This window comes from Tympanuchus pallidicinctus, unplaced genomic scaffold (assembly GCF_026119805.1).
Source record: "Tympanuchus pallidicinctus isolate F22 unplaced genomic scaffold, pur_lepc_1.0 scaffold8, whole genome shotgun sequence".
NCBI classification, from domain to species: domain Eukaryota; kingdom Metazoa; phylum Chordata; class Aves; order Galliformes; family Phasianidae; genus Tympanuchus; species Tympanuchus pallidicinctus.
The window spans coordinates 22,153,264-22,167,847 of record NW_026294802.1 but is presented as its reverse complement, the minus strand read 5'-3'; the positions used below and the strand labels follow the sequence as shown (position 1 = coordinate 22,167,847).

Sequence of the window (14,584 nt, the reverse complement as noted above, 5' to 3'; positions counted from 1 at the left end):
TGTAGTTAATTTAATCCTTAAACTAACATGTAATAAATAATAAGATTGAAGGGGGAGGTTTATCTTTCTTATTTTAAAGCTGAACTAATTGTTTTCATAAAAACTGCAAATTAACCTTTGTGAAGAAGACACTGAACATTCCTACTGTGAAAAGTAACTACAGCAGCAGTGCTTCTGATTAGAAAGTATATTTAAATATTTGGTTCCTATGTATCATATGTCTTTATATAGTTTTATATGTATTATGTTTAATAATACAAAAGGGATGGATCTCCTGTACCTTTAGTTATCTAGTAATTGAATATTCAGGTCAAATGACTTTCATAGCCTTCTCAAAAGAATAAACAAAGATAGATGGACCTTAGACATCTATTGTACCCTGATGTGACTCCAGACATGTTCCTTCTTTTCTTCATTTACAATAGGAATCAGCAATCTTAGTCTATAAACCTGACTGTGCTACTTACAGTTAGAGGTCCTGAACCTCTGTGTCCCTTAGCAACACAGGATGCATTTGCTGAATCAAAGTTAGTAAAAGAGGCAATAACTTAGAAAATGCAGTGCAGAGATAGCAAAATACATCTGTTCAGAAATTATTTGGATTTCAGCCTTCTTAGATGGCTAAAAAAATAAGGGAAAAATAAAAAGATAAGAGAAATATTAGATTCAATGAAAAGAAAAGAAAAGAAAAGAAAAGAAAAGAAAAGAAAAGAAAAGAAAAGAAAAGAAAAGAAAAGAAAAGAAAAGAAAAGAAAAGAAAAGAAAAGAAAAGAAAAGAAAAGAAAAAATATTAACATGTTCGAAATTTTACAGCTTTTATTTTCCAAAGACTGAGAGAAGGAAAAGTATTAAGCCCCTTGTTTTGCGTTATCTGCAAAGCTGTTCGGGTGGTGGAGACACTTCAATACACTTGTCTTAGTATGTAGAATATGAAAACAAAAGTTCTTAGTTTTCATTATAATTCATCCATATTTTCCACCTGTTTACTGTAAAACAGTACGCTGTAGCATTTGAGGATATGATATTGCTTGAGTTCATAATTCATGTTCTGTACTACTACTGATAATTTAGCAGTTACTGAACATGTAGTCACAAAGGACTGTAAATTTAACATGAGATGAAGCTAGTAAAAAGATACAATTTCCAGCGGAATCTCTGAAGTGCTTCACAATGAAAACTACTTGCATCTGCAGTTCTGAAGTTTAAATGATGCCTATGTTTTCTTTTTTTTTTTCCCTTAGTAGCTTTTCAGTTTTAAGTTTTTACAATTTATTCTTTATTTCACTTTTAACAAATCAGCAATGATCAGGATCCGAATTTCCTATTAAAAAATAACAAAAAAATTGATCCCTAAAAGAAGAAAATAAGCAGAGTGTAAAACAGAACATCATGTTAAAAATGTCAAAGCACTTATCTACAAACAATACATTCATTATCCTTATGGTAATAAATACAGCAAATATGCTAAAACTGACAGCTTTCGTCTTTTGAGTTTGTTCTTCATAAAAAAGGGAACTCAGTTCTTTTACTTCACAAGGAGAAATATTTTACTTCCCTAAAATTCCCTATATCAAAGGGATCACACTATTTGTAAAAGATAGAAGACAAATCAGCTTTTAATTAAGAAAAGAAAAAAAAAATCCCAGGGGAATTGTACAATAAGTAGTCCCAAACAGCGCTAATAGAAACAATATATGCACGTTCAGTTAAGAATTGACTGATCAATGTGCAGAACACAGTGGAAGATTTTCAGTATTAGCATTTCAGTGTGAAAATACTGACATTTTGTCCACAAATGAACACAAGAAACACACTAACCAACAGTGTACATCAATGAACAGAGACACTGCCAATCTTTTGTTTCATCAGTGTTTTTTTTTTTAAAAAAAAGAAAATCCGAACTTTGGGAAGCGTCAGTGAACATATACACTTCCAGTTAGATATTTCTCTTTCTGAAGGCAATCACTTAACACATGAAGAAAAGATATATCAATTACATCTTTCTGAAATCTGTCTGAAGACCAGCTAACACTACTTTTTCTTCTCTTTTTTAGGCAGAAAAAAAAAAGTTGGCAACAATTTCCATGTTAATGAGTTGGGTAAAATATGAATTACTTGGAGGAGGAAGTGGAATGCACACACTCAAGTGAATGATCAGATGTTCTATAGGACAGTGTTCTTGCTTCTCCTGAGTTAAATGAATCTTTAATTTTTTTGTTTTGTTTTGTTTTCAAATAAAATAAAATATAAGAGGAAGGCTAATGCATGCCTCTCATTCCCAGAGCGTACTGCTATCCGCACCTGAGGCAAGCTTCCTTTGGGGGCATATGCTTGACATTCATGGATTTGACCCTCGCAGATAGGGAAGATCCTACATCCAAATGAGGTTTTATTATGTTTGTATGATGCAGGAGATAAAACTCCCTGCTAGTGTTTTAGAAAGGAAAGCAGTTGTGTTCTGTTCTCGAAGGAATGGCGACAAGTACTGTGACTCTAAAAAGAGTAAAAACACTCAGTAAGCTGTAGATCAGAAGGTTACAGTCTCCTAAATCCAGACAATCAACAAATTTAGCATAAGGTGTTGGTCTTGGCATTTTCAAACAGCCCCGTGTTCAGCTGACATGTCCAACTCCTCCCAGCTGTTGAAGCATGGCCAGGCATCAAATGCCAGTGTCTAGGCCTCAGTTTGAAATTACATTTCTGAGGGTTATTTAGTATACAACTTAAAATTATTTTGTTTACCATAAGCATATCAAAAAATATATATCATTAGGTAAGTTTTTGCACAGTTGAACCGATTATTTTCATTTCTAGTTCATGAAATACTCTTTAAGCTTTTGTTGAGTGCATTTAATGTGTATCATCCATTCACATTGTGTATGGTTTTGATTACAAGAACATTACAGACTGAGTATTATAGAACATATAGACTATGTTCTCCATCCTGATTTGGAAGATTTGGTTGGAAATATTGCATTTCAGAGTAAAAGTAAACACTCCTAGTCAGCCTAGTTGTATTTGCTTTAGCACTAATAGTTGACAATCAAGGAAAGGAAATGTAGAAAGACATTTCATTTAAAGCTTCATGTTGACTCATTACTAATTATCAACTAGTTAGTTGACAATCATGGGAAATCACTGTTAAAAACCAGGTCCTTTTAAAGTTTTTATAACCATTTGAGAATGGTACATATTTTTCATTAAGAAAAATGTAATATTTTCCTTTCCATATTGGACATGTATGTTGCTTTAAGATATTTTTCCATAGACATATGAGAAGAATAGAGATTTAGGTGTATATTAAGGAGAATAGACTCTTCTTAAAGGCAAGGATATTTTTTCAAGTTATGTGTAAGCATGTACAAGATTTATTTAAAAATGTACCTTGCCTCTGAGTAGGAGATTTTCCAAACGTAGACTTGAATTTAGCAGAATTTATGAATCAGGAAAAGCAGTATCATTGCTGTTTCGTGTAGATTTTCAAATATTATTTTCTGAAATAGCTATGTCAGGTTTGGATGTACTGAGTACAGTAGCTAGTTCACTCTTGGTCAGTGCAGACATTTTGAAATTTAATCCTTGCTTCCCAGGTTTAACTAAAACGCATACATGTAAATTAGATGATAACTGTGGTATTCTTGGGTTTGATAATACAATGTTCATCCGTGTCACATCTGATATTCCTATGGACATTTTAGTGTCTACTGAGAATGTCTGCAGAATTTCTTAGAGGAAAAAAAAAAACACATGTAGATTCTACTCATGCAAATGTATGTGTGTAATATAAGTCACATTTCCATACAGCCTCCCTGTGTGATACACTGGAAACCCAGAGATAACACTGAAGTCACTAGGACTCAGGAAACTTTCTGTTTATTGGCTCAAGCCAGGCAAAATAAATTTGTAGGGAAAAACTTGAGGCCATTAAAAGATGGCAACAGGACCAATATGATAAAATTTAGAGAACGATAGAAAAAAAAAAAAGATCAGAGACATATTATATGCTCCTTAAATTAAGAATCTTCATTTTTCATGTGGTCTGTTGCCTAGACATCAGCCAGTAAAGAATGGTGTAGCATTCACTTCCAATTGCTTAACCTGGTACACTCTACATTTGTATCATGTATAGATTGGATGTTTAAGTAGGGAAGGTGGAAAAATTTTCAGGGAGAATACTGCAGCTATGTGCATAAGGGAGTTCTATTAAAGGAACAGAAAATTATGAAACTTAAATATGTTACGAAACTTAAGATGCCTAAGAGACAAAGATTGCCCTGGGGGTGCCTGGATTTGATACTGACATCTGTACTCAAACAGAATGTTTTCTTACTATGAGGAATTTTATTTGAATGAGATTAAATTATTCCCCTAATAAAAAACATTAGTAGTATTTCTTTCACCTAGGAAAAAGAACAAACAATATTTGTTGAGACAGAATAATAGATGCAGTTATCTATTTTTCACATAGTAATCATGTCAGATTCATAATTTTACATACATTCCCTTTTGAAAAGAATTTTCAATGACAAGCCACAATATTTTCTTACAGTGCTCAGAATGAAATTGCCAGTTTCAGGACAGACATCCTTATCATAACTGCCTTTAAAAGAAACATATCACCAACTATTTTACAAACGCATATTACCATAACATTTTAAATTTGAATGTGCATAAGGTGGAATCCAATTTCTGTTCACAACGTAGTAATCATAGCTCTAAACATTTTTGTAATTATGTTTTGTTTTGATCTGAACAGTCCAGAAGATCTCTCTATAAAGAGAAATTACAATTAAAAAAAAAAAAAGAGGATTCAAGATCTCAAGAAAAGTTTCAGAACTTTGCATTTCCTATAAAATTCAAAATTTTCAACAAGTAAATGCTTGTATATTGCCTGGCCAAACTAGTAAAAAATAAATTGCTTTGATAATTTTATTGTTTCCCCAGATTTTCTGTGTCTCTAGGTAAGAGTTGGAAATAAATCAGTTTATCTGGGAAATGGTACCAGTTGGGACCCAGCTGATTGCATTTAATGTGTATTTTCTCAGGTAGCTTCGTTTTATTGACTTGATGTTTGAGAAGTCCAGATGCTAATGCTCCTAATAATTAGCCACTCTTTTTGACTTTTGGTAACAAGAATTCTCATGCAGCTAATATCAAACAGAACTTTGTGCTCTACATCTGTCATTTCAAAGTTCCCATTTTTGAATTCCCCTAGTCTCAAGTACGTAGTACATTTTCTCCCTATTTTACTCCCTACAATCTTCTCTCCTACTTCCAAGGCCCCATGATGCAAAATGTCATTTTGCCGGTCTTCAGTTCCAGTTATAACTTTAATCTTACTGATTTTAATAGGCTTTTCAAATACAATCCCATAAAAGTCCCCCGTAGAAGGAGGCTTGCCCCAGAAGTACTCATCAATGCTGCTGTAAGCCTTGCTTGCTTCGTAGTTTTCAAATACATTCATATTGGTGTGCAAGTTTGCAGGTGGGTTGTCAGGGATATCAAATGATTCCTCTTCAAAATCATCATCCTTTAGTTTGTTTTCAGCTCCTTTGTAAGATGAATAGTATCCCATGTGCTGGAACAGCGATGGCTTAAAACGTATCACTTCCTTTTGAGCTAACAGCCCACGAAAGTGGATCAGCAACCAATCGCAAGGCATTTCTTGGTAAAACATCAACAAAAAATGGGCCAGGCGTGGGAGGTCATGGGAATGGTAAAGCTTTCCAATATACCCCAGTTTGGAGAATTCCAAAGTTACCCAGTAGGATCCTTCTCTTGAGGTAATTACTTTCTTAACAGTGGTCAAAAAGTTCTTTGAACAACGAACATCATCTTCTAGCATCACATAATAGTCAGAAAGATTAGCACAGAAATTAAGCAGGAAAGCATAATCAACATTTTGTTTGGATCGAAACTTCACGCGGTCTTCTGGGTCATTGTAATTTCTCTTGAGACCATCTAGTATTGGATAATACTCCTCAGGGACGTGAATAACTATTAGTCTGCCTGCAATTATGTGATGTGCAAATTTCTGTGAAATATCCTGGACCATCCCTTCACACCAGGTTGAATCAAAATCTGCCAGCTGTACTACCACTGTGATTTCTTTAAGTTCCTCATAACTTGACTGTTCAAATATGGACTTGATGGTCTCAAGCAAGTAGTTTCCTTTTTTCCGTTTCACAGAAGATAGCCCAATTGTAAGATACCCTGTACAAAAGAGAAATCAGACAAAAACAGAGAATCTGACATTGCAAACTAGTTTCAAAGCTATCATCTAGGGCTGTGTTAATGTTGAATAAAGCTTTTGAATGGCGAACCTACTGAGATGCGTGCAGCAAAGAATGTTTATTCCTTTTTCATGAAACAAGAATCATACTGGATACTAGTGTGAAATAGACAAAATCCAAACAATGTGAATGTGTAAGCCTGGGACAGGAAAAAATCCACTGATCAAAAATTCAATGTTAAGACTATGAAAATCTGAAAGAAAGAAAGGTGATTATGATTTATGATTCACACAATATTTTTGAAACAAGGCACTGTGAAGTACAGCACCAAAACATGAGCTAAACTTTCATCATTTTAAGCACTAAACAGAACTAGTTCCATTTATGCATATATTTACCATTTTATGAATGTAGCATGGATAATTTCTCTCTGCATTTTCATTTTCATTTTTAACTGAACTTGTCCAATTTTCCCCTGTTGAATTTTTTTCTAACTCTTCTTCAGAACTCACTGAGTAAGCACACGTAAGTCCCTTTTGCAAGATGTAATTTGGACATCATTTTGAAATAGAAGAGAATTTACCACTGCTTATCTGTATTTCCACAAGCTGTTTTCAATGCTGCTACATTTTGCTGGGGAAAGATGCATCTTCATTGTAAGCAAACAATTTAAATCTCTGCTGCCTTGCAGTTATTACTATTACATATTTCTTTCCTGGCAGTCCAAATCAGTACTTTCAGATATCTTCTGATGTATATCTATTTTAATGTAATAAATGCTAAGACTTGATAATTAAGTTGAGTCTGCACCAACTTTTTTAAAAAGTGGTTTGTAAAAGACTACTCTGATATGACGATGCATAGGTTTTCTTGAGTCTAAATTCCACTTAAAATGTAATTGTACAGTGAAGTACAATCCCTAGAAGCCAGGCATGCTGCCTACATAGTCAGAATTTTCTCAAATCTAATTTGAACAAACTATACCTTACAGCTTTACCTTATACCTTATACCTATGAAGATCAGCAAGTCACAATTCTATTTTACTGTCTGTGCTTGGACTCCTGAGCCCTGTTTATGCTGGTGAAATGATTGATTTGGAAGAACTGCTGGATAAAATTGAAGTATGTCTATATTTCACTTCAGATGAAAGTCTTGAGGCCTGCTTGAAGTCAGATTGAGCATATAGTTTGTTTGGCTGGGAGAAAGATGGGAGAAGAATCCTCCTCTACCATCTCCATAAATATTGCAACTCCTATTTCTAGTTATCATAGTTAAATAAACAATGAATTCCAGCTGCAAGACTGATCCAACAGGGGACCTGAAAGCTGTATCTGATCCCAATCATATTGACTGTACAGGCACAAGTTGTGTCTAGTCTTAGGGAATGTGTGTAGAGCACCATCATCAAGTGCATAGCTACCAGTTTCTGAATCATCTCTCCCAGCTTTGGAGAAGATCCGCAGAAATATCCACAGAAAATCTGGGGCTGCCTGAAGGACAGCTTATCAGGCAGGCATGTGATTAGAAGATAGAGAAGTTGTAGGACACTCACTGCTTGGGCTGAATTAGCAGCTACCCAGGAACTGCCTGTTCAGAGATACCTGTCCCACCACACTCTCTGAGATCCTCACCGTTTAACTGATTTATCTTAGAAACACCACAGGAACTACATGGATTTCACCCATTTTAAATTACCTCGTTTCATAACAGTCAGATTGCAGGTACTTACTTCTCCTTGGCAAAGGCGTGCCAGCTAGGTAGCGATAGGAAATGTTTATAGATCCTGAGAAATTAGACAAATCTTTGTACGTGTGAGCATAGCGCTCTGGGTTGAGCTGATGCGTGGCTGTTTCTCTGATTAATTGCTTGTCCCCTTCCTATTAGTGAGAAAACAAGAAGAATAGGAGAGGGAGAGAGATACAGAGAAACACATTTATGAGTGCTAGCCAGAAAGGCAACACAGACAGGCAGGTTTCCAAGAATAACATTTTTCAGTGTCACTTTCTTGAAAGCATGTAGATGTTACCTCATTTTTTAAAACCCATTACTGAATATCACACATTTTTGGTTGCAGGAAATAACTTTTCAGATTATGGTAAAAAGAAAAGAAGAAAAAGCAGTTTGGAGAAAAATTCTTTAAATGTTGTTTTTTGAAAGGTTTTGGATCAGTTAATTATCACAAAAAAAAGCTGGCATACTGAGAACAGGGAAAAGAGAACATCAGTTCACAGTACATGAGAAAATTTTCCTTGAAAGAAGTGGTGGAGGAGATCTTTTCGAAAATACTTTCAGTGATTAAAAGCAAAACAGCCCAAACCAACCCTCAAACAAGAAAACTATTAAAAAAGCCCTAAACAGATCAAAGAACAGTTCACATCACCACATTCTCTCTCTCTGTCCCCTATTCTTGTTTTTTGTTTTTTGTTTTTTTCTTTCAAGAGGCCTCCTGAGCCTTAATAAAATCACACAAGAAAAAGAGAGACTTCATCAGCAAATCATCCATTTAACCTTTCCCTCAGACTTTAAAAAAAAGTATATAACAAGATGCAGCACCATGAGACTGTTTACAATTTACATTGTTTGAGCCTAGTCTGATGACAGGCCAATTAAGAAATGAGTTTATTTCTTCTATTACAGTATGTTACTATGCTAAAAAATGTCCTGACCTGTCTTAAATGAGAGCATTGTGCAGCATTAGTTCTGCTTCTAACAAGAATAACAGTAAGCAAAATTTATGTTTGATGGTATAAACATTCTAAATATGTGAAGATGTATTTTATGGTGAAAATAAATATTCCTGTAAACCGATCCCATGTACATTTTAAGTTCACTATTTTTCTTCCATAGAAGAGTAAATAATTGGCATCTGAGTAAAGATCTTTTGGATGATGTCCCGCACTGTTATATTCTCTAGTGCTGCTATACTACTTCACATTTTCTCATAAGTTAGGTGAAGAAGGCTTATTCTAGGTTAAAATGCAAATCAGTGAACTGGCTCGAAAACAAAACAGAAAACAACAACAAGCAACAACAATGACAAATGCAGAAAACTATTGTTCTAGTACTAGTATTACTTTTTCAAACAGTGTTTTTCATTAAGGTCAAAATGTCATTTGTAATTCCAAAACAGAACACCAAAATTCCTCATTTCATAGGATGTGAGAATGGAAACACAACTTATTGCATAAAAAGTTTAAAAATAATTTGAAATTGTAAATGTGAAGACAAAATGTTAAAATGAACTGACCACACAAAAACAAAACAAAGAAAAACTAAAAAGTTTTTTCATTTTACTCTTGAAGGAATGCCTCTTATGGGTAGATTTTGCTGTTCATTCAAAAAATGAATGGAAAGCAAAACTGAAATATTGATTTTTCCTTAAATATAAAGGTTTTTTTTGTTTTGTTTTTCTCCTGACTGCTGTGGAGAGATCAGTGAAGATGAGGAGCTAATTACTCTCTTTAGTTGTCTTCTTTGTTTTACAATAGCTCTGGCTCTTCTTTCTTGATTAACCTTTAGAACATGTTCTACTGTTTGCTGGATCTTGAAGGATTCCTGTAAGTGTCAGAACAGTCCAAAGTGCTCCATTTTTATATACATACACTGCTCCACTAAAGATTCTATGTCAACTACAATATTGCTACTGTTTTCACAGTGCCCAAGTAAGGCCTGGTATTCATAGAAGAGTTAGGAATCCATTTTTCAATTATAACTCAGAGTATGTAGAACAAGTCAAGGTATCCCAACAGAGATATTGCAATATAAGTTATATTAATTCAGAATGTTTTCTAAATGTTTGAATAAAGTGGCACTCACACTACAGCAGAACCATAAGAATATATCAGCACTGCATACCATCTATTAAAACAATTTAAATAATTTCTCCTGGTGAGCCATTAATTTTCACAGTCATTACTTTCCACTTCCACTGCAAATGCCCTGCAGAGACCAATGAAAGGGTTTATTTGAACATGCAAGATTCTCCTTGTGAAAAAAGAGTATCTCAGTTTTAATTTGTAACTTCCTGAAAATATGCTCTTTGCATGTTGTGTGTGGTGAAAGTGGTACCAGCTGTCCAAAACTGGGAAGAAAAGCTGGGCAATTACACGCATACTCTGTCACTTATCTACAGGAGATCTTCCAGCAGGAAACAAGCTGTAGTTAGAAAGTCAGAAGGCCTTCAGGACTCTGAGAACTTTCAGATTCTAATTTCCTGAGGCACACTGGTTAGCTTGCTGTCTTCAAAATCTATCCAGATGTGTCTTTCCTCACTACTAACACTAAAGCTGCTTATTTTTTTTTTTTTTTTTTTACCTCAGCAGAACACATACACTAGTAAATTAACGGAGCTGTCAGACATGGTTGGAAAAGTTGAAAATAAAAATAAATAAATAAGATAAAAAGTCAACAGCCTGACACATTTGAAAAATGCTTGATGGACCAGAAATGTATCAAGAGATCTGGGAGAACTGTCAGGAGATTTGGCAAGAGACTTGGCTGGGAGATACATGAATGCAAACATGCCAGAACTGTGATGAGAGAAGCAATGAAGAAGAGTGAATTTCTAAAAAAAGATGGGAAAAAGAGCAAATTAAGAATAAGACATGGAGCCATCTGGGGAGTTGGCAAATAGGATAGGAAAAGAATTAAAAAACAAATCAAGAGGAACGCCATTAGCAGTGATAATAAAAGAACTTTCAGAGACATCTGGGGGAGTTAGAAGCAATTACTGAAAGAAGAAAATACTGCTAGGAAAAAAAAAATTGATAAGCCAGGTCAAATTCAATTACAATGAAGAAATCATGAATAAATCAAACAGTGTAAAATCTTAGTACTAGTGCTGTTAGAGAAAGCATTATGTCAGTAATGGAGTAACATACTGGAAGTATGAGTTATCTTTTCTAAAGTTCAAAAAGCACTAGGATGGCCCTAATTGTATTCACAAAGATAACAATATTGCTGTGGGTAATGCAGTGAGTAAAATGTTTTTAATTAATATCACTAGTAAGATATACATTGTTGTGATAAATTCGTATAAGCATATTACTATTTACATATTGCACATATCTCATATTATCGTATTGCTATTCAGATCCAGCAAAGACTTCACCTTTCACAATACTGGGAAGTCTGTACTGCCCCATTACACGAGTCAGACAAAGAAGAATCACAAAGCCATTCATTAGTTCAACTTAAAATCAAGAAAGAAGGCAGTCTAATTGTATCACAATGCTATATGTTTAGTTTAGGAATTTTATTATTTTTTAGCTCCACCTTTCAGGCTATCACGCCTTCCACTGGGCCCAATCCAATTTCTGATGAACTGGAAATTCAAAATATAACTAAAACTTCAGATATACTTCTCATTCTCCAGTGAGACATCGATAGGGTACATATAAATTGCAGGTTATGTTACATTCTCGATAACCTACTTGAAATTCTTAACAGACTTTCTGATTATCTATCTATTTATTTATTTATTTATTTGTTGCTACCATTGACTTACACTAGGTGTCATTTCCATCTAATTGTTCATCCATCTAACTGTAGCACCAAAACTAGAAGATTCAAATATGGGAAACAGAATATGACAAAAACATAGAATAAAAGCAGTGAAAATAAATTACTCATACAAGAGCCTAAAAGAAATATGGAATTAATGTAGATTCTCTTCTATAATTATATTCCCTATCATCATGTAATGAAGTATTTACAAGTGAGATTCATAGTACGGACTGAAGAAGGAACTCCTAGCTTACATGAATATTCCAGATGTAGGCAATTTCTACATTAAGACTGAAGGAAATCAAGAAATATGGGAAACACAGAATACATTTTGGCTTAGAAGGAAGTATCTGATAGAAAAAAAATTCTACATTAATTTCCTCCTGTACTTAGGGCAAAAAGTAAAGGACAGTTCAGATCTTACTGACACACCTGTGTGTGTTGTATATTGATCAGATGACTTCATCAGGACACATTTTTCTGTTAGCTGTACACCAAAAGGAGACTACAGGAATTATGAACCTTAATGATTCTCTAGGGATGTATTTTATTGTTCCAGAATTTCTTTCATTTAAGAAACTTACCAAAACATAACCATCTTCAATGTACAAGTTCATGAACAGCAAGCAAATGACAAGGACGCCTAAGAATGACACTGCTGATCGTTTCCGCAAGCATCTCATTTTATCAAAATATTTCAAGTTGTGTCTCATATGAAGAAAGGCATACGGTAGTGTCACCTATGAAAGAAAATCACAGTGTTACAAGAACTCTTAATCTACCTGATGGGTATGAGAGCAAAACAATATGTATCAAAGCTCTTCAAATATACATAGAATATACTCCTTAAGGTGGGATTTGTTTCATGTAATCTTGGTCACTTTCAAGCTAAATCTATAATTCTATCTATAATTTAACCTTCCTTTTCCAGTCAATAAAGAGAAGCACACTTTATCCTACCCATTTTAGGCTGGCACTATAAAAACATTGTGACAGGAGAGCATCAGCTATTCAGTTCCCCCTGCATAAATTTCTTAGATTCCATCTAGATGACTAGGAAAGATGATTGGTACCTGTACTTCCTTTCAAATACAGCTCCAGCCAAAAGGCCAGGAAGAAGTTATTGCTCATCTCAATATCCTTGCCAATGGGAAAGGTGTGGATACTCCCAGGCGTGAATGAGGTACTTTTCCTGCAGAAAGGAGGTAACATCAGGAATCTGCAGCACCCCTAAGCCTCAGACACTTGTACTAGTATGAAAAAAAAGTATGAAAAAAACTTCCATCGGAGCTGTTATTTTCTGCACTGAATGTAGAAAAAAGATCAATGTCTACCTTAGATTGAACACATATAGCTGTCAGAAAGCCCTTACTGCTCCAATTAAACAAATCAAAGAAAAGTGGCAGAAAGCTCATTAGTAGAGTTCAAGATCAAGAAGGCTGTCTAATCATATCACAATGTTACATATTTATTTTAGTGATGTTACTATTTAAACAATATGAAAGCCATTCTTGGATATCAGATCACAAACATTAACTTGTTCTAATGTATTTAACTACTTCTCTTTGAACTACATTTGATTGAATATTGTCTGACCACAAACTAAAATGAAAACCACACAGATTCCAGACTGCACTGCTCAAACACTGAGGAATTCTTAACTGAAAAGTAGATTATAAACTCACTGTTTATGTTTTCACTGTTTTTAAGTACAAAAGTGTTATGGCTGTTGTTTATAACAATGTATGATTTGTTTATATCAATGTATGATATTTAATACATTGAAAACGTACGAATAGAGTGCAAATATCTACTAATCTACATGAAGTGATGCACTACATGTGCATGTTTAAACTCTGTATTTAAATACCTTCATTTTTTAAAGCACTGAACATAGGAACTGACAGAAAATGTATCCAACTATGAATTCCACACAAGATTTATTACGTCAAGTTGATAGTTTTCTGGACTACGGATGAAAAATCTTTAAAATGTAGAATTCAATCTATATTTACATTGCCAAATTAATTAAATATATCTGACAGTCCATTAGTCTCTAGAGAAATGAGAGGTAAGTACATCAGGTGTAAGTAGTGCAAAAATGTAACTAACCAAGTTTTTTGCATACAGATGAACTGCAGTGGATGGGTGCTGGCTGCTTTTAATATCATTGGCTTTAAAATCACTATGTTGAGAACAATAAGAGCAACTTATATCTTGCACAAAGGAAAAGAACTATTAACGAACAACTAAGTATTTTTCATGGACTGGCCAGATTTGTCCCCGTTTATTTGAGGGTGGGCAGAACCAAAGCAGACTGATCACCATGAATCTGAATAAATCAAAAGTAGGCATTTTTTTTTAAGGTTACAGTAGTCCTTTGCATTTCCTTACCGTCTAATGGAAATGAGCACCAGGAAGGAGCTATCAAGGCCATGAATCTTCAAACTCTTGCCCTCCATCCACTGACAGCACAGTGATTACTGGTGATCTGTGGATTCAATAGGCTGTCAGAGGACACCATATCAGTTGTGGAAATGAAAGATTGCCCCTGTTCTAGAGTAGGCCATGAAACATATGCACATGCATACATACATGTATGTATACTTACATATATGTGTATATATATATGTATATATACTTTTTCTCACAGTGTAACTATGCCTTTTCAAAGCAATACACTCTTAAAAACTGATGAACCTAACACTGGAAAGATTAGATACTGGCAGTTCTTAGAAAACTGTGTGAGACAGCTTGACAGCTGAAAATTCAAGCAGCAGGACAGAGAGTGCTTAGAACCACTATCAACTTTAGGGGTATCAGAGATGCGCTGCAGCTGCACATA

General features: G+C 34.5%; 1 protein-coding gene across 1 annotated transcript; it reads right to left on the bottom strand.

The window, feature by feature from the left end:
• Nucleotides 1–4,009: 4,009 nt before the first annotated feature.
• MGAT4C (MGAT4 family member C) lies at nt 4,010–14,235 on the bottom strand. The gene is made up of 5 exons (XM_052668542.1): nt 14,134–14,235; nt 12,813–12,931; nt 12,324–12,479; nt 7,964–8,111; nt 4,010–6,213 (listed from the first exon to the last, which is right to left on the bottom strand). Exons 3-5 carry the CDS (start codon nt 12,450–12,452, stop codon nt 5,057–5,059), a joined length of 1,434 nt encoding a protein of 477 aa, XP_052524502.1. The 5' UTR covers nt 12,453–12,479; nt 12,813–12,931; nt 14,134–14,235; the 3' UTR covers nt 4,010–5,056.
• Between the last annotated feature and the right edge of the window lie 349 nt (nt 14,236–14,584).

Excerpts from the sequence above, each read along its gene's own strand:
- MGAT4C (XM_052668542.1), bottom strand. The coding sequence starts at position 12,452 with ATGAGACACAACTTGAAATATTTTGATAAAATGAGATGCTTGCGGAAA. Across the intron at positions 8,112-12,323 it reads TTGAAGATGGTTATGTTTTG|GAAGGGGACAAGCAATTAAT; the intron begins GTAAGTTTCTTA and ends TCTCACTAATAG. Across the intron at positions 6,214-7,963 it reads CACGCCTTTGCCAAGGAGAA|GGTATCTTACAATTGGGCTA; the intron begins GTAAGTACCTGC and ends TCTTTTGTACAG.